At 36.2% G+C, this 24,849-nt stretch overlaps 1 protein-coding gene across 4 annotated transcripts in view; it reads left to right on the top strand.

Annotated features, from left to right (window-relative positions):
* The window catches only part of YES1 (YES proto-oncogene 1, Src family tyrosine kinase), a 73,210-nt gene that overhangs the window by 19,095 nt on the left and 29,266 nt on the right, over window positions 1-24,849 (top strand). The window contains exon 2 of one of the 4 annotated variants that reach the window (XM_028523734.2): window positions 15,416-15,513. The exons of 1 other annotated variant lie outside the window; for it this stretch is intronic. Coding sequence is in view for 1 of the 3 variants with exons in the window: in XM_036009246.1 (XP_035865139.1) it covers window positions 21,735-21,762 (28 nt within the window). In the remaining 2 variants the exon portion in view is untranslated. Of the gene's footprint in view, window positions 1-15,415; window positions 15,514-18,918; window positions 19,091-21,630; window positions 21,763-24,849 lie in introns of those variants that run through there. 2 more of the 4 variants (XM_036009247.1, XM_036009246.1) reach the window with 2 other exon arrangements.

Raw genomic sequence — 24,849 nt, 5'->3', positions numbered from 1 at the left:
TGCTGATATGACAGCTGTCACAATACAGTCTAACACAAAATTGTTTCGGATGAAGTAAAAGACAAATGAGCACTACTCAAGCTGTTGTATGGAAAAAACTAAATGAACTTTTTGGCTAACCCAATAGATCATTTGTGGGAAGGACATTTGTTTACAATATGAGAGCCTTGTTTGACCTGAGCTTGGAGAAGTGTCGACCTAGCAACTCAAATTTTTCACAGCTTTGTGCAAATGACCATAAAAGTGCCATGAGCATTGATTTGGCAGTGGGAGGAGGGATTTACAAATAAATCTCAGTAAGCAGGCTAATTTTCAAATATGAAATCACTTAATGAAGATTTAGTAATGATATTCTTATGTAGTGGATGTTGCAGCATGGCGTCTGGGCTAACTATGAAAAGAACGTGGTGCATATGGGGAGGGGTCAGACCCCTGCTCGTCAGGGCCTGTTAGGAATTGGCCCTGAATAGCCCGAGGTGAGCTTGAATGTAATGCTCTTGAACCGTCCTGAAACCATCCCCTTGGTGCACTCCCCTCCTCCATCTGTGGAAAAATTGTCTTCCATGAAACTGGTCCCTGGTGCCAAAAAGGTTGCAGACCACTGCTGAGGATCTCGAAGTAATTCATTATACAGGGAGCATAGAATGCAAGAGGATGAATGGAGAGAGTCCAGCCAAGAAAGAGAAATAAAGCAAGTCATGCAGGGGCCTTCTATTTCATAATAAAGAGTTTGGACTTCATATTGGGAGCAGGAGAGGGTGGGATATTGAAGGTTCCTAATCAGGTTTTCTTTTTAGAAAACATTCTTCACACTACACCTAGAAAAGACTGGAGGAACTGTAACACTAGGGCCATAGAGATCAGTTAAGAAAGCCTTTTCAATAAATTAGACAAGAAATGATTAGTAGTCAAGGGAAGTAGTAATTAGTTGACAAAAGTGGAAGAATTTTGGAAATAACGGGGTAGTATGGTCAGGTCTTGGTGACTGACTAGATATATGGGGCATGGGAGGGTTTAAGTTAAGAATGATTCTCAGGTTTCTGACTAAGGCAGCAAGGTGGATGGGAGCATTGTACTTACCATTCACTGAGACATGGGTGCCAGAGAAGGGAGAGTGGATTTGATGGTGGTTCTGTGTTTTAGTTGTAATTTTGATACGGCTGCGAGGAGGAGAGCCTTGTTTTTCTATGCTGCCATCTTAAAGTGATTTTAAACATAACATAATATTTACAGGCTACAGTTAAATTCTTGGATACCAGTAATAACTTATTTAAATTTTGTTTCTTATTCCTCTTACTAGAGGGTACTGCTTCTAATAATTCCTGAGAAAAGGCTAGTAATATAATACAGTACCTGCACCAAAAGGTATCAAAAATCAGAAAGGTTCCTAGTCTCTGAGAGCTGTAACAGATTAAACTGATTTACTTCTTGCCTTGCTTCCCTAAACTCCTCTGCAACCATACTCCCCATCATGTGGCTTGCTTTAGTTTCTGAAACACACCTAATTCCTTGCTTGTTGCTCATATTGCCAAATTCTCCCTCTACCCAGATGTTCTGCATTAATTTCATGTTTATAGTTATGTATTGATTTACATAACAATTAAACTTTTAAATTTTAAATCTATTGACTAAAACATACACTTAAATTCAAGATATTGTTACAGAAAAGTACGGTGGAAATAAAGTATTTACCATAGGAATTTGGGAAAAATCAAAGAGCTTTGGGTAAATTTATAAACTGATATTTCTAAAAATGTATGGATCTTATCTCTTCTGCTCTTTAGTCTTGAAGAGATTAAAAACAGAAGGGATTTATACATTATTATAGAAATAGTTGCACAGTATATTTTTAAGATTTAAAACTAAGGAAGAATCCATACAGTGTCAAAGGAGCATTTAATAGACATAAGGACTTGAAAGTATCTAATTGTTTACTGTAACTTGCAGGTCAAAAATCTTGATAAAGGAAAGTAGGTAATTTGAAAATCTGAGAGGATAAAAATTCTTTAGATAGGTATAAAATCAGTTTATGTTGTCAAGTGTTGACTTAAATTTGTAGAGGAAATGATGCTTAATAAGTATTTTACAGGTGCCTTTCTACAAACAAAAAGTTTTTAATAATTGCCTATCATGTCCAAAGGTGATTAACTTTTTAAGTGGGAATCTTCATGATTCTGATCTGTAATATGTTGAATTTAGTAATTTTATTTTTAAAATTGTGGGCTTTTTTTGCCCTGGCTGGTGTGGCTCAGTTGGTTGCATGTCCTCCGGCAAACTGAAAGGTCTCAGCTTCAATTCCTGGTCTCAGGGCCACTGATTGATGTTTCTCTCCTTCTCTTTCTCCCTCCCTTCACCTCTCTCTTTAAGAAAAAGGGGGGGCTTGTTGATTTGTAAGTGACTTTTTTTTACTATAATTCCTAACACCATAAATTTTAAGTATTCTTTACTATTCTTTACATATTCACATGAGGTATTGTACTTAGTATGGCTAATTCTATGCCAGATTTCATTGAAGAAACTAGAATGAGTTGACCTACCTTTTCTTTAGGATCAATTGTTTGTATATGTAAAATGAAAAAAAGAAAGAAAGGAAGAAAGAGAATGATGGTAGAAAATCACTATCAGTGAGCCCTGCAAGCTCAGTTTTCCATTGCTCACATTTTCTGTACTCATTTGACTCTTGGAAAATTAAGTTCTTTGTTTGCTTATACAAGACAAAGAGCACACCGCCCTTTAGTACTCTGTTATTTCCTCCTCTTTGCTTTGTGTTTTCTACTCTTTAATGGTTCAGCATGTCCTTTGTGCTTTATGCTAAAGAGATTTAAAAATGAAAGTTTGAGAAAAATCATTGACTATGTTTATGGCCTGTAGAGCACTGTGACCTATGGAGAGTGATCTTTTTTTGTCTTATGAAATTGTCTGCAAATTTATTATTTCTCTAGAATTTCTTAAAGATTTAAAACTTTTAGTTGTAAATTGGAGCCATCTGGGCAAAATGCCTAACTATGGCCTTTTCTCTCCTGTTGGATATAGCATATAAAGTCTCAGTTAGTTTGATAGAGTGAATTCATAGAAATAATGTACATTTAAATGCTTTTTTAAGAGTTCAAAAGTATATTAAATCATTTGAGAATTTTTGATCACTGTTACTACTTAAAAGGCAGGCAACATGGTCAGCGTGGAGAGAGGCTGGATGATGTTTTCAGTTAGATTTGTGTTGTATCAGTAATGTTATCATGCTGTAACATTTTCTGAAGGGCTAATATTTAACAACTTGTCAAAAAACAGAAAATGTTATAGGCAAGGCTTCCCTAAAGGTGAATGGGAATAATGCATCACAGAACTGAGAAAACCCAGTTCCCCAGTTGTGCTCAATTTTAAGCCTCATCTCCTTGAGCAAGTGACTTAACCTCCCCCAGACTTTAGGTTCTTCATTAAATAAAATATGTAGAGATTACCTCTATTTAAAGTACTTTGGCAACAAAGCACTGTCAACGTGTAAAATATTTTTAAAACAAATTACAATACTTTTAACACACCATGCAGTATAGAATAATATCAGCTAATGATTGAACCAGATGCATTTAAAAAATTATTTCAGATTTGTCCCAGCTCTAGTAAATATACTGTCACAAAGTATCTTATACTGATACAGTATAAGAAATTCTAATATGACTACTGATATAAAGTTGAAAAACTTTCATTTGACTTACAGAATTGAAAATTTAGGAAATGGTTGGGAAACCTACAAGTATTTGTAGAAATATTGCTATGTTTTGCCTTTTGGGGGAGAAAGAAATGTTAAGCAGGTTGTTGGAAAGAAATAGAATCAAGTTATAATTCAGTGGTTTGTGATTTCAACAAAATTGAAACAAATACCCATATATCTTAAGGAGAAAGAAATACAAGATCTTCATGGCATAGGCTCTGTTCCCTGTTGCTATCTATATATTCTGGCCTCATCTTTTCCTTCTTACACTTTCATGTTGTACTTGAACACTGAACTACTTATGGTTTAAAAGCCCACTTTGTTCTCTCTTGTCTATGGCTTTTGAAGATCCTGTTATCTCTGCTTGAGAGATAATCTGTGCCCCCCCCCCCCATTTGCATAGTAACATCTAATTGGCTTGTTTTCCTTCCCCAACACAAATCTGTGTTTTGGAAGATTAGCAGGTGATAGGGAAAACAGGTTGGGAAAGTAAATTGGGGAAGTTAACTCGAAATATACCATGTTAAGGAGCTGGGATTTTATTCTGTAGGTAGTTGGAAGCTGTTGCAAGATGTATCTTAGTGTTGCAGACTAAAGATTATTGGGCAGTCAGCACATTAGAACCGCCTTGGTTTGGATTAGAGGTCGAGAATCACCATATAGTGTCAGATTATGAGGCACAGTTGTAGAAACAGGGATGATTAGGATCTGAAGAAAAATTGATCAAGCATTCATTTATTTTAAAAATATTTCTTGATACTTATTACATTCCAAGCTCTGTTCTAGGTTCTGGGGATAGAGGAGTGAAGGGGATGAAAATTCTACTCTGATATTTATAAAGTATAGACAGCCTTAAAAAATCGGTAAGAAAAAGACAACCTTATGAAAAGTTAGTATGTCTTCAACATATTAAATTGAGAGTGGCCAATAAACATATGTAAAGATGCTCACTTCATTAGTCATTATGAACATAAAATTAAAATCACAATGAGACACAACCATGTGTTCACCAGAAAAGATAAATTTTAAAAGATTGAAAATGCCAAGTATTAGTGAAGAGGTGAACCAATGGTAACTCACATACTCTGCTGATGGGAATATAAACAGGCACAGCCTCCCTGGAAAATGGTTTAGTGGTGCATACTGTATGAGCTAACAATCTGCTGCAAGGTATATTTCCAGTAGAATGGTTGCTGGAAGTACTGTATTTCTTGAACTGGATGGTAAGTGGTAAAATGGTGTTCATTTTGTGCTAATTCATCAAGCTGTATGTTTGTTTGGTTTACTTCTCTACCTATATGTTGTACTTCAATAGAATGAAAAAAATAAAAGTTACACCTTCTTATATTTTGCCAAGGAGAGCCATCATTATCATCAGAGTCATCACCATCATTGCAAACATTAGTGATTAATATATGCTAGGTACTGTTTTAGGTGCATTATATATATTAACTCATTTAATCTTCTCAGTTCTTGAATCTTATTGCCATTTTACAGATGAGAAACAGGCACAGAAAGGTTCAGAAAGTTGAGCAAGCTCACACAGCTATTGAGTGGTAGGCTCAGATTTTAAATCCAGACATTATCTCTTAACTATATGTTCTTAACCACTATGCTGTATATTCAATAAATGAGTAACAAAAACAGCCTGCACTCTCAAGCCTTATGTTGCGTATAGTGATAAATGTATGAAGAGCAATAAAGCAGATTAAAGGGGAGCAGGCAGCGCTCTAGGAACATTGTGTGCTGCTTTATATAGGATGGTCAGAGAAGGTCTCATTGAGGAGGATGAGGTGATAATAGCACAGAGACCTAAATCAGCTGGGGGGTTGGGCCATACTAGTATCTGGCAAAAGAGCCTTTCGGGAAGAGAGAAGAAATTGCAGTGGCCTGAGACAGGAGTGTGCTGGGCCAGTCTGCAGGATAGTAAGGCCATGTGGCAGAAGTGGGGCAAGTAAGGGCACAGTAGTAGGAGATGAGGTTAGAGAAGTCATGGGTGCAACACTAGCATCTTGAAGTCCATTGTAAGAAGCTTTTACTGTAAGCATAGTGGGAAGTCGTTGGACAGATTGTGACAGAGGAATGATATGAATGATCTGTTTTAAAAGGATAACTCTGACACTTTGAAGAGAGTGCCTAAGGGGTGCAAAAACAAGAACAGTGAGACCTTTGAGGCTAATTGCAGTAATTCAGTATTGAATTAGTGAGAGATGATGTGACTTAGACTAGGGTAGCAGTGGAGGTGTAGAGTTTTCAGGTTCTGGATGTATTAATATTTTGAAAAGAGAACCAAGGTATTTGTTGAGAAACTGGATGTAGGATGTAAAATAAAGAGATTATAAGGATGACTTCAGTGTTTTTGGCCTGACCAACTGGAAGAATGGTATTAATGCTTACTGAGATGGGAAAGGTTGCAGAAGCTGGTTTGGGGAGGAAGAGTAGTAGTCTTGGAAATGTGAAATTTGGTATGCAGTTAGACATCCAAGTGGGGATATTGAGTAGATATTTAAAAAACTAATCTGGAGTTTAAGTGAGAAGACCAGAAATCCATAAAATATAAATTTGGTAATCATCAATGTATAAATGATATTTAAAGATATGAGTGGATGATAAAGGAATGGCTGTAGATACAGAAGTCCTTCCAGTAGCATTCTGTGTTTAGATGTCAGGGAGGTGAGAAGGAACCAGCAGAAGAGACTAAGAGGGGAAAAATTAACAGTGTATATCTTAGAAATCAGGTGGAGAAAGTATTTTAAGGAAAAGGGAGTGGTGATCCCTGTATTGAATGTGGCTGACAGGTCAAGTTAAGATGCGGGCTGAAAATTGACTATTGTATTTAGCTATGTGGCATTAATTGAGGATCATAATGGGCACTTCTAATGTAGTAGAAGCAGGGAAGTAAGATGAAAAATCAAGAATTTCAGATTATATTGTGAGTTTGAGAAACACAAGAAAGTTGGAATAATTTTTTCTCATGTAAGTAGGTTATGTGGAAAGAAAAGAAGTGGGACTCTGACTGGTATGGCTCAGTGGATTGGACTATGTCCTGCAAACCGAAAGGTCTCCGGTTCAGTTCCTGGTCAGGGCACATACCTGGGTTGTAGGCCAGGTCCCCAGTTGAGGGTGTGCAAGAGGCAACCAATTGATGTTTCTGTCACACATAGGTGTTTCTTTTCCTCTCTTTCTTCCCTCCCTTCCCCCCTCTCTAAAAATAAATAAATAAAATCTTTAAAAAGAAGAAGAAGAAAAGAAAGAAAACAAGTGGGAAAGTTGAAATGGACTGGATTATGGAAAGGCCAGAAGTTTAAAAAGAGAATGCCTAACTCTCTTAAATACCTGGTAGCATTTCTTCCTGTTGTCTGTACGTTATTAATCCTTGATATCCTATATAATTTTGGAAGAAATGTAAACATAGTAGTCTAGGTTTTCTTTTCTTTTTCAGTTACAGTTTATTTTCAGTATTATCTTTGTATTAGTTTGGATATACAGCATAGTGGTTATGCACTCATATACTTTACAAGTATTCCCCCAGATATTTCCAGTACCCACCTGGCATCACACATAGTTATTAGCAATATTATTGACTGTAATGGTCTAATTTTTCAAGCATAATAATTTACGTTCTCTTCAGGGATGGTAACACAGCCATATAAGAAATAGGAAAGGGACCACTTTATTTCTTGTTCCTGAGAACTTATCCCATCAGCAAAGCTCTTTTGATATTTTTAGTTCCACTCTACCTTCTCTTGCCCATTTTCCATGGAAGATGAGAAAGTAGTTCAGATGTGTTGAGGGATCAAGGGTAAAATTTTGCTTGTGTTAACCTGACTTTACCTTCTGGTAATGGCAGGTGACTTAGTGGGGCTAGATCAGCATTAAACATTAATCTTCCAGATCTCTGACTTATCCATTGAAGAAGAAAAATCTAATGCAGAAATTTGTTTCAACTAGAAATATTTTTACTTTTAGTACATGTTGCTAAAATGTATATATATACTAGCTATTAAAACAAGAGCTTTTGCTAAACAGGCCAGTTATTATGATACCTTCTAGGCCCATGGTCTCTCAAGGAAATCATAGGGTAGTACCTGATGGCTAAACCATAACTGATGGCAATTGGTTAGGGTAGTTATAATTGATAGCATTTTATATTCTGTTGTTTTTACTCTTGTTAATGCCAGTGCAAACTCAGAAAAAGGCAAATCAGACAGTAGCTGTAGGAGATTGAGGGAACCTGGAATATATCACAAATTACAAATCACTTACTTATAAATCAAAATTATAAATAAGTAGGCATGACCAGGATGGGAAGTAGTAGGTTAAAGCATAGGGAACACAGAAGTAGAGATACTGAATCCATGTTATGGTAGGGAAGCAGTAAACTCCTAATAATAGAGCAATACCTGCATTCAAACTTAAACACCAGTCTTTCAGGATTAATCTGTATGATCAGGTTGTTCTGTAATTCTGATTTTTATATTTTTCCTCTTCCCTGTTACCATTTTTATCTCAAGAATAAAACTTCTTGAGGCCAAAAAAGCTTAACTGACATTAAACTGAGTGTAAATTTTAGACTTACCAAGCAGGTACATCGGAAATGATGCTTAATTTATGTTCTTATTTATTTTTATTCCTACCCTTGGCCCTTACCCTTTGGCAACCTCCAGCTTGTTCTTTATCTCTATGGATCTGTCTGTTGTTTTGTATTTTTATTTATCAATTACAGTTGGCATTCAATATTATTTTTATTAGTTTCAGATGTACTGCACCATGGGTAGACATTTATAAAATTTATGACATAAGTCTAGTGCCCACCTGGCAACATACATAGTTATTGCAATATTATTGACTATATTGCCTATTCTGTACTTTACATCCCCATGACTATTTTGTAACTACCAATTTGTATTTCTTAATGCCTTCACCTTTTTTACCTGGAACCCCCAAACCCCCTCCCATCTGGCAACCATCAGTCTGTTCTCTGTACCTATGACTGTTTCTGTTTGTTTATTTTGTTCTTTAGATTATACATATAAGTAAAATTATATGGTAAATTTCTTTCTCTGACTTACTTCATGTAGCATAATACCCTGTGTTGTCCATCCATGTTGTTGCATCCTTGTTGTAAATGGTAAGGGTTTTTTTTTTATGGCTGAGTAATATTCCATTGTGTATATATACCACATTATCTGGGAACTTAGGTTGCTTCCACATTTTGGCTATTATAAATAACACTGCAGTGAGCATAGGGATACATACATCTTTTTCAATTAGTATTTTGGATTTCTTTGAGATAACGTCTAGGAGTGGAATTGTTGGTGCATAAGGTAAGTTCTGTTTTAAACTTTTTGAGGAACATCCATACTGTTTTCCATAGTTTCTGGACCAATTTGCAATCCTGCCAACAGTGCTCAAGGATTCTCTTTTATCTGCATCCTTACCAACACATGTTTTTTTGTTGATTTATCGATGATAGCCATTTTGACAGGTGTGAGGTGATATGTGGTTTTGATTTACATTTGTCTGGTTAGTGGTGTTGAGCATCTTTTCTTATGTCTATTGGCCATCTGTGTGTCCTTTGGAAAAAATATTCAGATTCTCTGCTCATTTTATTGGCTTGTTTGTTTGTTTGTTTGTTTTTAGTTTTAAGTTGTATGTGCTCTATAAATTTTGGATATTAACCCCTCATCAGAGGTGTCATTGGCAAATATCTTCTCTCCCATTCAGTAGGTTGTCTTTTCATATTGTTGGTGGTTTCCTTTGTTATGATAAGCCTTAGTTTGATGTAGTCCTAGTTGTTTATTTTATTGTTTCCCTTGCCCAAAGAGATGTAACAGAAAAATTATTACTAAATAGCAGTGTCAGCAAATTTACTACCAGTGTTTTCTTCTAGGATTTTTATGGTTTCTGGTCTGACATTTAACTCTTTGCCATTTTGAGTTTATTCTTGAATATGGTGTAAGAAGTTGGCTTAGTTTTATATTTTTGCATGTATCTGTACAGTTTTTCCAAAACCATTTATTGAGTAGACTGTGTTATTCCATTGCATATTCTTTTTTTTTTTTTTTAAGATTTTATTTATTTATTTTTAGATAGAGGGGAAGGGAGGGAGAAAGAGAGGAAGAGAAACATCAATGTGTGGTTATTTCTCGCACGCCCCTTACTGGGAACCTGGCCCACAACCCAGGCATGTGCCCTGACTGGGAATTAAACCAGCAACTCTTTGGTTTGCAGGCTGGCACTCATTCCACTGAGCCACACCAGCCAGGGCCCATTGTATATTCTTGCCTCCTTTGTCATAGATTAATTGACCATATGGTCTTATGGGTTTATTTCTGGGTTCTCTGTTTTATTCCATGTGTCTGTTTTTTTGCCAGTATCATGCTGATTTGATTACTTTAGCATTATAAAATACTTTGATAACAAGTAGCATGATAGATACTTCCAACTTTTGTTTCCCCCCTCAAGATTGCTATGGTTATTCTGGGTCTTGTGGTTCCATATACATTTTTGTATTACTCATTCTACTTCTGTGAAATGTGTCATTGATATTTTGATAGGTACTGTATTGAATCTATAGATTGCTTTGGGTAGTATGGACATTTTAATGATGTTAATTTTTCCAATCCATGAACATGACATATGCTTCCATTTATTAATATCTTCTTCAGTTTCTTTCTTCATTGACTTACAATTTTCCAAGCACAGATCTTTTGCCTCCTTGATTAAATTTTACTCCTAGGTATTTTTTATTGATGAAATTGTAAATGGGATTGTTTTAATTTTTTTTCTGATAGTTTATTATTGGTATATAAAAATGCAACCAGTTTCTGAGTATTTATTTTGTATCCTGCTAGTTTACTGAATTCATTTATCAGTTCTAGTAATTTCTGGTAGAATCTTTGGTATTCTCTCTGTATAGTATTGTGTTATCTGTAAAGAATGACAGTTTTACATCTTTCTTTCCTATTTAAACACCTTTTATTTCTTGTTTGGTTGCTGTGCCTAGGACTTCAAACACTGTGTGGAATAAAAGTGGTGAAAGTGTACATCCATGTCTACTTTCTGACCTTAAGGAAAATGGTTTTAGCATTTCTTCATTCAGTATGATGTTAGCTGTGGGTTCATCTTGTACAGCCTTTGTTGTGTTGGGGTATATTCCCTCTAGTCTCAGTTTGCTGAGTTTTTATCGTAAACGGATGCTGGATTTTGTCAAATGTTTTTTCTCCATCTAATGATATGGTCACATGATTTTGTGTATGTGGTATATCACAGTAATTGATTTTCTGATGTTGAACCAACTTTGCATCCCAGGAATAAATATCAGGTGATCGTGGTGTATATTTTTAATATATTGCTAAATCCGGTTTGTTAATATTTTTGCATCTATGTTCTTCGGGGATATTGGCCTATAATTTTCTTTGTAATGTCTTTGTCTTATTTTGGAATCAGGGTGATGGTTGCCTCATGAAAAATGAATTTGGGAGCTTTCCCTTCTCTTGAGTTTTTTAAAATAGTTCAAATGTAGGTGTTAATTCTGTGTTCATTTTGTAAGACTCACCTGTGAAGCCATCTGGTCTAGGATGTTTGTTGGGAATTTCAGATTATTGTTTTGATTTCATTGGTAGTAATTGGTCTGGTCAGATTTTGTTTCCTTTTTCTTTTTTTTAAGATTTTATTTTCAGAGAAAGGGGAAGGGAGGGAGAGAGGGAGAAAAGCATCAATGTGTGGTTGTCTCTCACACGCCCCCCCCTCACCCTGCTCCCCAGGGACCCTGCCCAAAACCCCTAGGGATGTACCTTGACTGGGAATCAAACCAGCAACCTCGTGGTTCACAGGCCGTCACCCAGTCCAATGAGCCACACTAGCCAGGGCTTGTTTCTTCTTTATTTAGTCTTGAAAAAGTATATGTTTCTAGGAATTTATTCATTTCTTCCAGGTTGTCTAATTTTGTGGCACATTACTGCCTGTAGTATTTTCTTACAATCCTTAGTATTCCTGTGGTGTCAGTTGTCACTTCTTTTTCATTTCTGATTTTATTTATTTGGGTCCCCTTTCACTCTCACGGTCTCTCTCATGAGTCTAGTGAAAGGTATATCAATATTATATATTTTTGAAAGAACCAGGTCTTAGTTTCATTCATCTTTTGTATTGTTCTTTTAGACTCCTTTTTGTTTATTTGTGCTCAGATCTTTATTATTCCTTCCTTCTACTCACTTTGGGCTTTGTTTCTTGTTCTTTTCTAGTTCTTTTAGGTGTAAGGTTAGATTGTTTATTTGACATTTTTCTTTTTTCTTGAGGTAGGCATGTATTACAATGAATTTCCCTCTTAAGAGCCTTCGCTATGTTCCATAGATTTTGGGTTGCTGCATTTTCATTTGCATTTGTCTCAAGGTACATTTTGATTTCTTCCTTGATCTTCATTGTTAACCCAGTCATTGTTTAGTAGAATGTTATTTTGCCTCCACGTGTTTGTGTTTTTCACTTTGTTTTCTTACAGTTGATTTCCAGTTTCATACCATTATGGTTGGAGAAGATGCTTGTTATGATTTAAGTCTTCTTAAATTTATTAAGACTTCTCTTATGTCCTAACATGTAGTTTATAGTAGAAAATATCCCATGTGCACTTGAAAAGATTGTATTTTCTGCTGCTTTGTAAAGAAATGCTTTGAGATATCAATGAATACATTTCATATAGTGTATCATTTAAGGCTGTTTTCTTTTTGATTTTCTGTCTGGAAGATTCGTGCATTGATGACAATGGGGTGTTAAAGTCCCCATCTGTGACTATATTTACTGTCCATCTCTCCCTTTATGTTTGTTAATATTTTATCTTTCCAGGTGTTCCTGTGTTGGGTACATGTTTACAAGGCTTATATCTTTTCATTGGCTCAATCCCTTTATCATTATGTCATGTCCTTTTCTGTCTTTTAGTATAGCCTTTGTTTTAAAGTCTGTTTCATCTCATATAAGTATTGCCACCCTGGCCTTTTTTTTTTTTCATTTGCATTTGCATGAAATATCTTTTTATCCTTTTACTTAAGTTTCTGTGTGTCCTTCTATCTGAAGTCATCTCTTGTAGCCAGCATATGTATGGATCTTGTATTTTTATTCATTCAGCTACCCTATATCTTTTGATTGGAGTATTTATTCACATTTAAAGTGATTATTGATTGGGTACATTATTGCCATTTTATTATTCATATTTTTGTCGTCGTGTCTCTCTTGTCGTGTCTCCCCCCCCCCCCGCATTTATTCCTAAAGAAGTCCCTTTAACATTTCTTATAATATTGGTTTGGTGGTGATGAACTCCTTTAACTTTTTTTAGTCTGGGAAGCTCTTTCTCTCTCCTTCAGTTTTAAATGATAGCCTTGTGGGGTAAAGTAGTCTCAGTTGTACTTTCTTTAACTACTTTGAATGTTTCATGCCAATCTTTTCTCCGCCACACAGTTTCTGTTGAAAAATCAGCTGACAATCTTATAATAGCTCCCTAGTAGGTAACTAACTGCCTTTCTCTTGCTGCTCTTAAGAGTCTCTCTTGCCCTGGCTGGTATAGCTCAGTGGACTGAGCGTGGACCTATGAACTAAAGGGTCACTAGTTTGATTCCTAGTCAGGGCACGTGCTTGGGTTGCAGGCCAGGTCCCTGGTTGGGAGTGTGCAAGAGGCAACCACACATTGGTGTTTCTCTTCCTCTCTTTTCTTTCCCTCCCTCCCTCTATAAAAATAAATGAATACATTCTTTTAAAAAAAGAATTTGTCTTTAACCCTTGGAATTTTAATTATGAAGTATCTGGGTGTAAGCCTCTTTGGGTTCATCTTGTTTGGGACTCTCCCTGCTTCCTGGACTTGTGTGTCTATTTCCTTCATCAGGTTTTCATTATGATCTTTCAAATAGGTTCTCAATCCCTTGATGTTCCTCTTCTTCTGGTGTTCCTATGATGCAAATGTTGTTATGCTTTATGTAGTCCCAGAGGTCCCTTAAACTATCCTCAATTTTTAAAATGCTTATTTCATTTTGCTGTTCTGATTAGGGGTTTTCTGCTACATTGACTTCCAAATCTCAGGTTCTACCTGGTAGTAGCTACAAAGAGATCTGTGGTTGGTAGCTGCGTAATCTGGGCCTGCAGCCAGGTGGCAGATGCCACACTGAACTGAGGCTATCTGTTTCAAGTACCAGGCCTGGGGCCACTCAGCAATGACTTACAGTTTTCAGAGTATAGGTCTTTCACCACTTACAAGTATTTGTGGGAATTTTTTTTGGGGGGGGGGTTGTGTGTGTGAAATTGTGAATGGGATTATTTTTTTAAAATTTCCTCCTAATTGCTGGTGGTATATAGAAAAAGCAGATTTCTGTATATTGATTCTATATCTTACGACTTTAAGAAGTTATTTATTAGTTTTAATTGTTTTTTTGGTAGAATCTTTAGGGTTTTCTATATACAGCATCTTGTTCACTGCAAATAATGTTTTACTTTTTTTTTCTTTCTGACTTTGATGTCCTTTGTTTGTTTTTCTTGTCTGTTTGCTGTGGCTCGGACTTTCAGTAACTGCTGAATAGAAATGGTAATAGTGTGCATCCTTCACGTGTTCCTAATCTCAGAGGACAAGCTTTCAGTTTTTCACCATTGACTGGAGTATTAGCTGTGGGTTTGTCATATTTAATATATAGCATTTATTATGTTGAAGTATGTTTCTTGGTATATTCATTTTGTCATGAGGCTTTTAATTATAAAAGGATGTTGAATTTTATTGAATGCTTTTTCTACATCTGCTGAAATGATCATACGGTTTTTATTCCTTATTTATTTTTTAAAGATTTAATGTATGTATTTTTAGAGAGAAGGGTAGGGAGGGAGAAAGAGGGAGAGAAACATCAAGGTGTGGTTGCCCCTCCCACACCCCCAACTGGGACCTGGGCCCACAACACCTACATGTTCTGTGACTGGGAATTGAACTGGTGACCCTTTGGTTCACAGGCCAGCACTCAGTCCACTGAGCCACACTAGCCAGGGCTCATATTCCTTTTTTTTTTTATGTGATGTAATTCATTGATTGATTTAGAGTGTTGATCCATCCTTGCAACTCTGTGCTGAATCTCACTTGGTCATGGTACATAATGTTTTTAATGTATTGTTGAATCTGGTTTGATAATAGTTTTCTTGAGACTCTATGTGCATAGACTAAATATCCTTGACTCTATGAGCACAGATTCAATATCCTTGAATCTGTGCTCATAGCATTCAGTATCCTTGAATCTATGCTCATCAAGGATATTGGCCTGTAATTTTTTTTCCTTGTAATGTTTTTTCTGGTTTTAGTATCAAGATAATGATGGCTTTGTACAATGAGTTCTGGTAATGTTTCGTCCTCTTCCATTACTTGAAATAATTTTGTATTTCTTCCTCAGTCAGTCTTGGATGGTTGTATATTTCTAGAAATTTAAACATTTCTTCTAGATCATTGAATTTATTGGCATATAATTGTTGTATTAATGATTTTTTAAAAATTTATGTGGTGTTAATTGTAACTTCTTTCAATTATGATTTTAATTGGGCTTTTTTTTAATTGATGAGTTTGGCTAAAGGTTTGACAATTTATCTTTTTAAAAAAACCCAACTCTTAATTAATGTTATATTTTATTTTCCTTTTTCCTGTTTTTTTTTTTTATCCTCACCCGAGGACAATTTTTTTCTCATTGCTTTTAGAGAGAAAAAGGGAGAGAGAGAAACATCGATGCAGGAAAGAAGCATCGATTGATTGCATCCTGTATGCACCCAGACTGGGGATGGAACCCACAACCTAGGTATGTGCCCTGACTGGGAATTGACAACCTGCAATCATTTGGCCACAGGATGATGTTCCAACCAACTGAGCCACACCAACCAGGGCTCTAATGTTTTCTTAATTTCTGTATTATTTCTGCTCTTATGTTGACTATCTCCTGTTTACTTTTCATTTTATTTGTTCTTTTTCTGGTTCCTTTATGTATGAAGTTAGATTGCTTAATTGGGATTTTTCCTCTTTTTTAAGGTAGTTCTGTATAGCTGTGAACTTTCCTTTTTGAACTGTTTTTGCTACATCCCATATTTTGAAAAGTTGAGTTTACATTTTCATTTGTCTTTAGATAATTTTTTAATTTTGTTTAATTTCTTCTTTGATCCATTGGTTGTTTAGTACCATGTTTAGTCTCCACACATTTTTGTTTTTTCCTGTTGATTTATTTATTTATTTTTTAAGATTTTATTTATTTTTGTAGAGAGGGGAAAGGAGGTAGAAAAACATCAATGTGTAAGAGACACATTGATCAGTTGCCTCTCGCATGCACGCCAACCATAGACCAAATGGACCAGGCTTGTGACCCAAGCATGTGCCTTGATCACTGAGTGACCTTGCACTTTGCTGATGACACCCAACCAACTGTGACACCAGTCAGGGCTGTAGTTGATTTCTAATTTTATGCATTGTGGTCAGAAAAGATGCCTTGGTATGATTTCAATCTTCTTGAATTTATTGAGGCTTGTTTTGTGGCCTGATGTGTGATCTATCCTGGATGTTTCATTTGCACTTGAAAAAAAAAATATATCTGCAGTTCTGTCCTGCAAAGTTAATGCTGAGAAATCAGCTGATAGCCTTTTAGGGTTCTTTTGTATGTAATTTGTTGTCTGCTCCTTGGTTCCTCCAAGATTGTTTCTTGTACTTTTGCAATTTTAATTGCATGTCTTGGTGTGGGTCTCTGTAGGTTCATAGTGGGTGATGGAACTGTTCTTTATTTTCATTGAGGAGGTGGTTGCACAATTCAAAATTTGCAGATCTGTTTAATAAGAGCAAATTTTGCATATTTAGCTTTAATTTTATTAAGTGGAATTTTAAAAGAGTGAGAAACCAACTCACTGAAGCATGGCAGATGTGAAAGAATCATCATGGTGTCTTACTGTGTGATCTTACTTAGATTGCCGTTGAATCTAACCTAGTCTAAATGTAGAAATAATTTTGGACTGTAGAGGACAAACTTGGTGTTGAAATGCTCTTGATAACTTTTGCAAATTAAATGGTGATAAAGGTGTTTGGCAGTTAACTAAGTGCTGACCATTATTTCAGTCAGTAAACTATCAGTGATTAATTCGCAATTCTAATGATTTTGATAATATTCATGTTACATATTCGTGAAACATCAGTTTAGCCATATCATTTTATATTGTGAACTACCTTTTGATATCGATAGATTGTAATTGTCAAAGCTTTTTAGGTAGAATAAAATGTAAAAAGGGTTATATAGAATATTTGGGTCATATCCAAGTACAAGTAAACATACAATGGGCTTCTGTGAGGGGAAACAAATGACCTAGAAGTGTTGTGGAGAATGCAGGGCAACAGGAATTCACATTCATTGCTGGTGGAGATGCAAAATGGTATAACCACTATGAATAACAGTTTAATAGCTTCTTAGGTAAGATTTGCTTAACTTCATATGATCAAGCAGTTTTCATTCCTAGGTCTATGGCAGAGAGATGCATATCTACCTACCCAAAGACTTGTGCAGGAATGTTTATGGCTGCTTTATTTGTAATAGCTTGAAACTGGAGCAGTTCAAATACCCATCAACAAATGAATGGATAAACAAATTGTAGTAAATCATATGATTGAATTCTACTAAGCAATAAAAATTAATGAACTACCTATGTATGTAACAACATAGAAGTGTCTCACATACACAATGCTTAGCAAAAAAAGGTCAGACAATATATAGTATGAATCCTGTTTATATGAAACTAGAAAAGATAAATTTTTAGTTTGATAAAACAAATCAGTGGTTGCATAGGTCTGGGTTTGGGTATTGATTGGGAAAACGGTACAACAGAACCTTTTGAGGGTGATCAAAACATTCTGTATTAGAATTATAGAATTGGTTGCACAATAATGAATATTTGCCCAAACTCATTGACCTATATACTTTAAATGATTACATTTTGTTGTAAGTAAATTATACCTCAAAGTTCATTTTTTTAAAAAAGAACATTGTAGGAAAGTATTTCTGAAAGTGTCTTAGGAAATAAGTTTTTTCTTAATTTTAATTTTAAACAAGTTCATATTTCTCAAAAAATCTTGAAGTGGCAGTAATATTCAAATTAAGAGTTAAAACCCTCATTTTTCCCAGCAAATGTTCGTACACATGCTTCACCGAATATCAGTATGAAATAGTTCTTTATAGGCGACAAATTTTACAATCTTAGGGGTATCTGAGAGTTTTGTATATACTTTGAGAGAAGTTTGGTTCTCTAGTCATTGTCACTTAATGGCAGGTATATGTTCTGAGAAATTCATCATTAGGCAATTTTGTAGTTGTGTGAACATTATTGTAGACTTAAACCTGGATGGTATAGCTTACTGCACACCTAGGCTATATGGTATAGTCCTTTGCTCCTAGGCTATAGGCTTATACAGTATGTTACTATACAAAATAGCACAAGATTAAATCAGGCACGAGAGAAAATGATGCATTCAAGAGACACCGTAAGCATCAGGTATATGAGGCTGCTGTTTGTGTAACATGGTATGCTGTTTTACAGCAAACTTTTTCTAAGTAGAAAGAGTACACTCTAAAACAACTACTAAAAGTATAGCATAATATATGTATAAGCCAGTAACATAAGTCTCTTATCATCATTATCAAGTATTATGTACAGCATGTAATTATATGTGCTATATTTTTATATCTGACAATAGATTTGTTTATGCCAGCATTACCATAAACACATGTGTAAATGCATTGTGCTACAACATTAGGACATCACTAGGATTTTTTAGCTCTGTTAAAATCTTTTGGTACCATTGTGTTATATGCAGTCCCTTATTGATCAAAACATTACGTAGTGCATGACTGTATTTTTGTTAAAACTATTGAATCCTGATAGTAAATAGTTTACTACTTAAGATCCTTTCGGCTGCAAGTAACAGAACCAAAATTAAAACTGCCTTATGTACAATAGATATTTGTTATCCCACATAATAAGATTTCTGGAGCAAAATGTGTTCTAAAGTTGTATAACTTAATACCTGAGCAACATCATCAAGGATCCAAGTGCCTTTCATCTTTCTTCCCTACCACTCTCAGTATTTTGGTATTCACCTTTCAGATGGGTGTTTTGTAGTCTCTAGATGACTGTCTCAGATTTGGGTGTCTTAGGTGAATAACATCTAGGGAGAGAAAAGGGAACATTCCTGTCTTGGATTCCTTTTTACATGTGAGGAAAACTTCCTAGAAGCCCATGCTCACAGCTTACACAGTTGGCAAAAGGAGGAAGACCACATGAGTAGCTTAAATCAATCATTACTTACTACCTAGAGCTGAACAGATGAAGAACTTGGCAAATGGAAGGAAGGTAAACAAAATTGGGGTTCTTCTATCAAAGCAGGGGGAGAATGGTTATTGAGTAAACCAAGTATGTGCTGTATTAGATTACACTAAGACTGTGAAGGAGAAGATCAGTGAACTAGATAAATCGTACAAAAGGTCTTGGTAAAAGGTATATATTTCCAGCTCGGAAGATGTTGCATTCTAAAAATTATCTGTTTTCATGAACTCGTCATTAATTTATTATTCAACTTAATATGATCTAGCTTTTATCTTCAGGATGCTAAAGAAATGCTCTTGGCAAAGTTGCTAGTGAGCTCCTGATTACTGGTTTTGGCTTTTTTTTTTTAAGATTTTATTTATTTCTTTTTGGAGAGGGAAGGGAGGGAGATAGAGAGAGAGAGAGAAACATCAATGTGCGGTTGCTGGGGCTTATGGCCTGCAACCCTGGCACGTACCCTGGCTGGGAATCGAACCTGCGACACTTTGGTTCACAGCCCGTGCTCAATCCACTGAGCTACGCCAGCCAGGGCTTTGGTATTTGGCTTTTTAAAATCAGTTTTAAATGCCACTTGCCTCTGTTTTGGTATCAGCATTATTAGGCATTTTTCTCCTGAAACTCTGTCTCTTTATCCCTACTCTACTATTCTAAAAAATGTATTAAATTATAAAATACTTCAAGCAAACCAAAAAATTGTATCATTACCCACATTTAACACACTAATATTTTTTCTGTTTGCTTTATGTTCCTTTTAAGAAAAAACAATGCATCCTGGCTGGTGTGGCTCAGTGGATTGAGTGCCAGCCTGTGAACCAAAGGGTTGCTGGTTCGATTCCCAGTCAGGGCACCTGCCTGGGTTGTAGGCCAGGTCCCCAGGTGGGAGGACACATGAGAGGCAACCACACATTGATATTTCTCTACCTCTCTTTCTCCCTACCTTCCCCTCTCTCTAGAAATAAAAATAAAAAAAAAAAGAAAAAGAAAAAACAATGCCACACATATAGTTGGAACTCTCCCCCAACCCATTTTGCTGTCTTTAAATTGATTATCTTTTCCAACCATGTTTTTGTATTTATGAAAGTACTCCCGACTGGAATTGCTACTTCCTAATTCTTTGTCTGCCTATTCCTTATATGTAGATGTTCTGCAGATTCACACCCTTCTGAATCTGTACATTGGGTGAGTTTATTTCCAAAAGGAGTGGTTAAACTGTGAGAATATTTTTGTTTAATCTTTATCTGGTTTGTGCCTTTCTCTGAGCTTTAGACTTATTATCAACCCCTTACTAGACTTCTCAACAAGATGTCCCACAGGCACCAATAACTAACATCTGAAACGGAACTATTGGTCCAGAAAAACATGTTTGTCTCTTCACTTTCTCAGTTATGATAGAAATTAAACTAGAAACTTTCTGGTTATCCAGCCCTTAACACATATAGTAACTACTTTTAAAGTGTTCAGTAATATATACTAGAGAGTGAATAAATGACTCCTTTTTCTTCGTATCTCCTCTACTCTTATTTAACTGATCATCTAAACATGATTATTCTACTTATTACGTATCCGCTTAAACCCCTTATGTTTGTCCCTACAGTGTTCCTAACTTTTATCCTTTCTCACATGAGTCATTGAGTGGTGTTATAAATTTTCTGCTGCTGTTATATTTTCCAATCTATAATTTATACTTCTGCCATATTTTAAAACTCCCATATTTTGCTATTCAGCTTTTAAAAAATCTTAAATAACTTTCCATTGCTATCTGGATGAGGTCTAAAAGTTTGCACAGCACATAATCCTCTTTATGTGGAAATTGTCCACTTATTCTAGCCATCTGTCCCACCATCTCAAAACACCCCCTATCACAGAGAAGTTTTCTGTTCCCCCAGTGCATCATCCTTTTTGAAGCATCTGAGCCATTCTGCATACTTTTCATTCTTCCTGAAATATCCTATTTCTTCTTTCCTTAATCTCCCATGTTTTTAAGACCTAGCTAATATGCCACTGTCCTCACAAAATTTTGTTTCCCAAGCACTCAAGGCAGAGCTGGTGACTTCTGTAGTATTCCCACATGGTGTATACCTCCACTCTGGCTTTTTTTTTCCTTTTACTTTTACTCTGCTAGCATTTTCCACATTTTACAAGACTATATTTGTTTCCTACACTTATTTGAAACTTTATTTAAAGAAAAAGGACCATTTCTTGCAATCCCCAGCTCCCTTTATAGTGTCTGATAAATATGTTTTTTGTATCTATATAATATCTGTATATAGATATAGATACATCTGTCAGTAGTTTGGAACTTTCCCATTGTTTTAAATGATAATTATGTTTCTAAGACAATTAATAAAGATTTGTTTAACTCATTACACCTGAAGTTAACTTTAAAAGGTAAATCATATCCTACATTTATAATAATGTTTATCTTTTTATTTTTAGACAGAGGGAAAGGGAGGGAGAGAAACTTTATTGTATAGTTGCCTCTTGCATACTCCCTACTGGGGACCTGACCCAGGCAAGTACCCTGACCTGCAATTGAACCCAGGACTGTATGGTTTGCAGGCTGGCACTCAGTCCACTGAGCCATACCAGCCCAGCCTATAATGATGTTTCTAAAGGAGATGGGCAACAGTGATGGCTTGATACTGGGGCTAGTGGAACTGGACTGAAAATTATGGTCTATCCTGGAGCTATTAGAAAGGGTAAGTGGGTGGTGTGAAAAGATGGACTAAGATTAAGAAACTGGGGTGGGGGCATTAAGCATAGTAATGGAAAACTGGTAAGGTGAGCTGGGGGAAGGTGTGACTTTTGAAATTAGGAGTGAAGTTAGGAGAGATTTCTTGCAGAGAAAAAGGCCTAAGCAAAGATCCTGAGTGGACAAAAAGGTGAAAAGGAGTGATTATGGAAGCTAGGAATGGATATCGGGGTCAGGTAAATAATTATAGTAACCTTTGTTATGAATTGATGTATTTTAATCAACTGGTTATCAAATTTAAAATAATTAGCAGTCACTGTTTTCATAATTTTTTCTCCATGTAACTGCTGTTTTTTCAAAGGCTAGTTCCTGTAATTGTTAATAGCGTTCTGTTAATATTTAGATTTTGGATATAGGTAACTTTGAAAATTCTTTGTGTAGATTTTTAATTTTTTTTCAATTAACGTATTTTGTAGATGTATATTGATTGTTGGTTAAAATACACCCTTCAATCTTAAGTATTGAGTCAAGAGTTGTCAATCTGGTATCTTTTAAATTTTGCATTTATTAGAAACTGGAAGGGTTGGCCATATCTTCATATGCTAATTGGCCTTTTGATTTTCATTTGTGAATTGCCTATTGATAGTCTTCACTATTTTTCTGAGGGATTATCTTTTTTTTCCATGTTTAGGAAGAGTTGCCTTTGTTAAGAATGTCAATCAGTTTCATATACGTACGTTTGTGTGTGTGTTGAGAGAGCAAGTAAAAGCATAAGCAAGTACAAAGATACTTTTCCTATTTCTCAGATCTTTAGCTTCACTTCAGAGTGTTTGTCCCTCATGGACAACATGTGGTGATTGCTGGGGGAAGGGGGTATAATGGGACTAAATGGTAATGGGAAAAAAATACAATAGAGTACAATTTTTTTTTAAAGATTTTATTTATTTATTTTTAGAGAGGAAAGGGAGGGAGATAGAGAGAGAGAGAGAAACATCAATGTGCGGTTGCTGGGGCTTATGGCCTACAACCCAGGCATGTACCCTGGCTGGGAATCGAACCTGGGACACTTTGGTTCGTATCCCGGGCTCAATCCACTGAGCTACACCAGTCAGGGCAGAGTACAATTTTTTTAAAAAGTGTTTGTCCCTACCCCTGCTTCCCACATTGAAGTTCAATAATCATTCGTCTATTAGCCTTTTTGTTTAAGTTTTCTACTTTTACATTATACTTTAATAGACTTTTCCAACACTAGGTTATTAAACAACTTAGCTTTCTCCTAACACTTTTAGAAGGGCAGTTGCCTATTATATGTTTAGCTTATAATTATCTCATAGTGTTCCCAGTAGATATTTAGATTTCCAGTCCAAGACATGTTTCAGTGCTGTGCTTAACTGTCACATCCTCAGAATATACCTATTTAAGATGGTGAGCTGAAAACCTTCCAGCTCTGAGATTCTGAGGCTGTTTCTATTTTAATATTTATAGCTACATTTTAAGTTAATGTTATATAGCTAAGGTTGTCAGAATTTAGGAGGCAGTCATCTTATCACTCACCTGTTTTCTTCTGAATGCCATATAAGAAGGGAAAAATTGTAAAATAAGAATGACTTTTAAAAGTAAGTGAATTAATGAAATCTCCATTAGTGCCTCTTTAGGAAGTGAAAAAATTAATGCAGATTTTGTAATATTAGTGAACCTACTACATACATGTCATATTGGTTGGCTGTATAGTGTGTAAGAGATGAGTAACTTTTAAAATATGTATTGCCAGTAATTTGGGGGTAGGGTGAGAATTAGGCCAGTAAACACAAAAAAGGATTAATGTGAGAATTCAGAGATTTCATACAAAAATCTTCCCAAAGGTACATTGGAAGTATTAACAAAAAATCCATTTTACCAATTATGGGGAGAGCCTAAATGGAAAAGTAACATTTGTGATACTTATCAGAGAATGGATAAATTTTAGCAGGTAAGATGTAAGGAGAGTATTATGGAGGAAAAAACCCACAAAACTGGGAAAACATAGGGTGTAGGTATTGGGGAAATAGGTTTTTTTCTTCGTTTGCAGGCATGAGATAAGTACTAGGAAAAAACAGAAGATGAAATTGGAAGGCTAGATTGGGGTCAAATTCGGTAAACATTGTGGGGGGGGGCAGGGGAAGATGTGGAGCTACTTACATTGTCCTCTGTGGTAGCTACTAGCTACATACAGCTATTGAGCACTTGAAATGTGCTTGGTACAAATTGAGATGTTCTCTAAGTTTAAAATACTTTCCAGTTTTCTAAAATTTAGTACAAAAAAGAACATAAAACATCTCATTAAAAACTATATTGAGCCCTGGCTGGTGTGGCTAAGTGGGTTGAGGGCTGGCCTATGAACCAAAGGTTTGATTCCCAGTCAGGGCACATGATTGGGTAGTGGGCCAGGTCCTCAGTAGGGGGACACGTAAGAAGCAACCACACATTCATGTTTTTGTCCTTTCTCCTTCCCCTCCCCTCTCTCTAAAAATAAGATCTTTAAAAAAAAAAATAAAAACTATAGGACCTCTGGCCAAGATGGAGGCATAGGTGAACGCACCGTACCTCCACGCTCAACCAAGATTGGAACAACAACAATTTGGAGGCAGAATAACATCTAGAACTGACAGAAAATTGATCTGAATGGAAGTCGGACAGCCAAGAAGTTGAAATAGACCCATTCATCCAGACCGGTAGGAGGGGCTGAGATGAGCAGCCAGGCACCAGGCGCGGCGCAGAGAGCAGAAAGAGTTGGGTGTGTAAGGCATCCGGGGGTGCGTAAGGTATTCCGGGCGTGCAAGATTGCAGCAGGTGGACCCTGAGTGCACAGGTGGCAGCTAGCAGACCCTGGCCGAGAGGTGGCAACTGTCAGACCCAGTGAGGCGGCAATTATAAAGCAAGGCAGTGCGTGCAACCCAGGATCCCAGCGCTGGGAAATAGAGCCTTGGGACACTGATTGAGGACACCTGTGGGAGTTGCGCACAGAGAGACACCCAGCCTCACAGAAGAGGTCCTTGGAAGGTCCCACGGTGTGCACAGGCCCACCCACACGGGAATTGGCACCAGAGGGTCCCAG

This window comes from Phyllostomus discolor, chromosome 9 (assembly GCF_004126475.2).
Source record: "Phyllostomus discolor isolate MPI-MPIP mPhyDis1 chromosome 9, mPhyDis1.pri.v3, whole genome shotgun sequence".
Classification (NCBI taxonomy): Eukaryota; Metazoa; Chordata; class Mammalia; order Chiroptera; family Phyllostomidae; genus Phyllostomus; species Phyllostomus discolor.
Note: the sequence above shows the minus strand (reverse complement) of the source record. Positions and strands in the feature narration are given on the sequence as shown.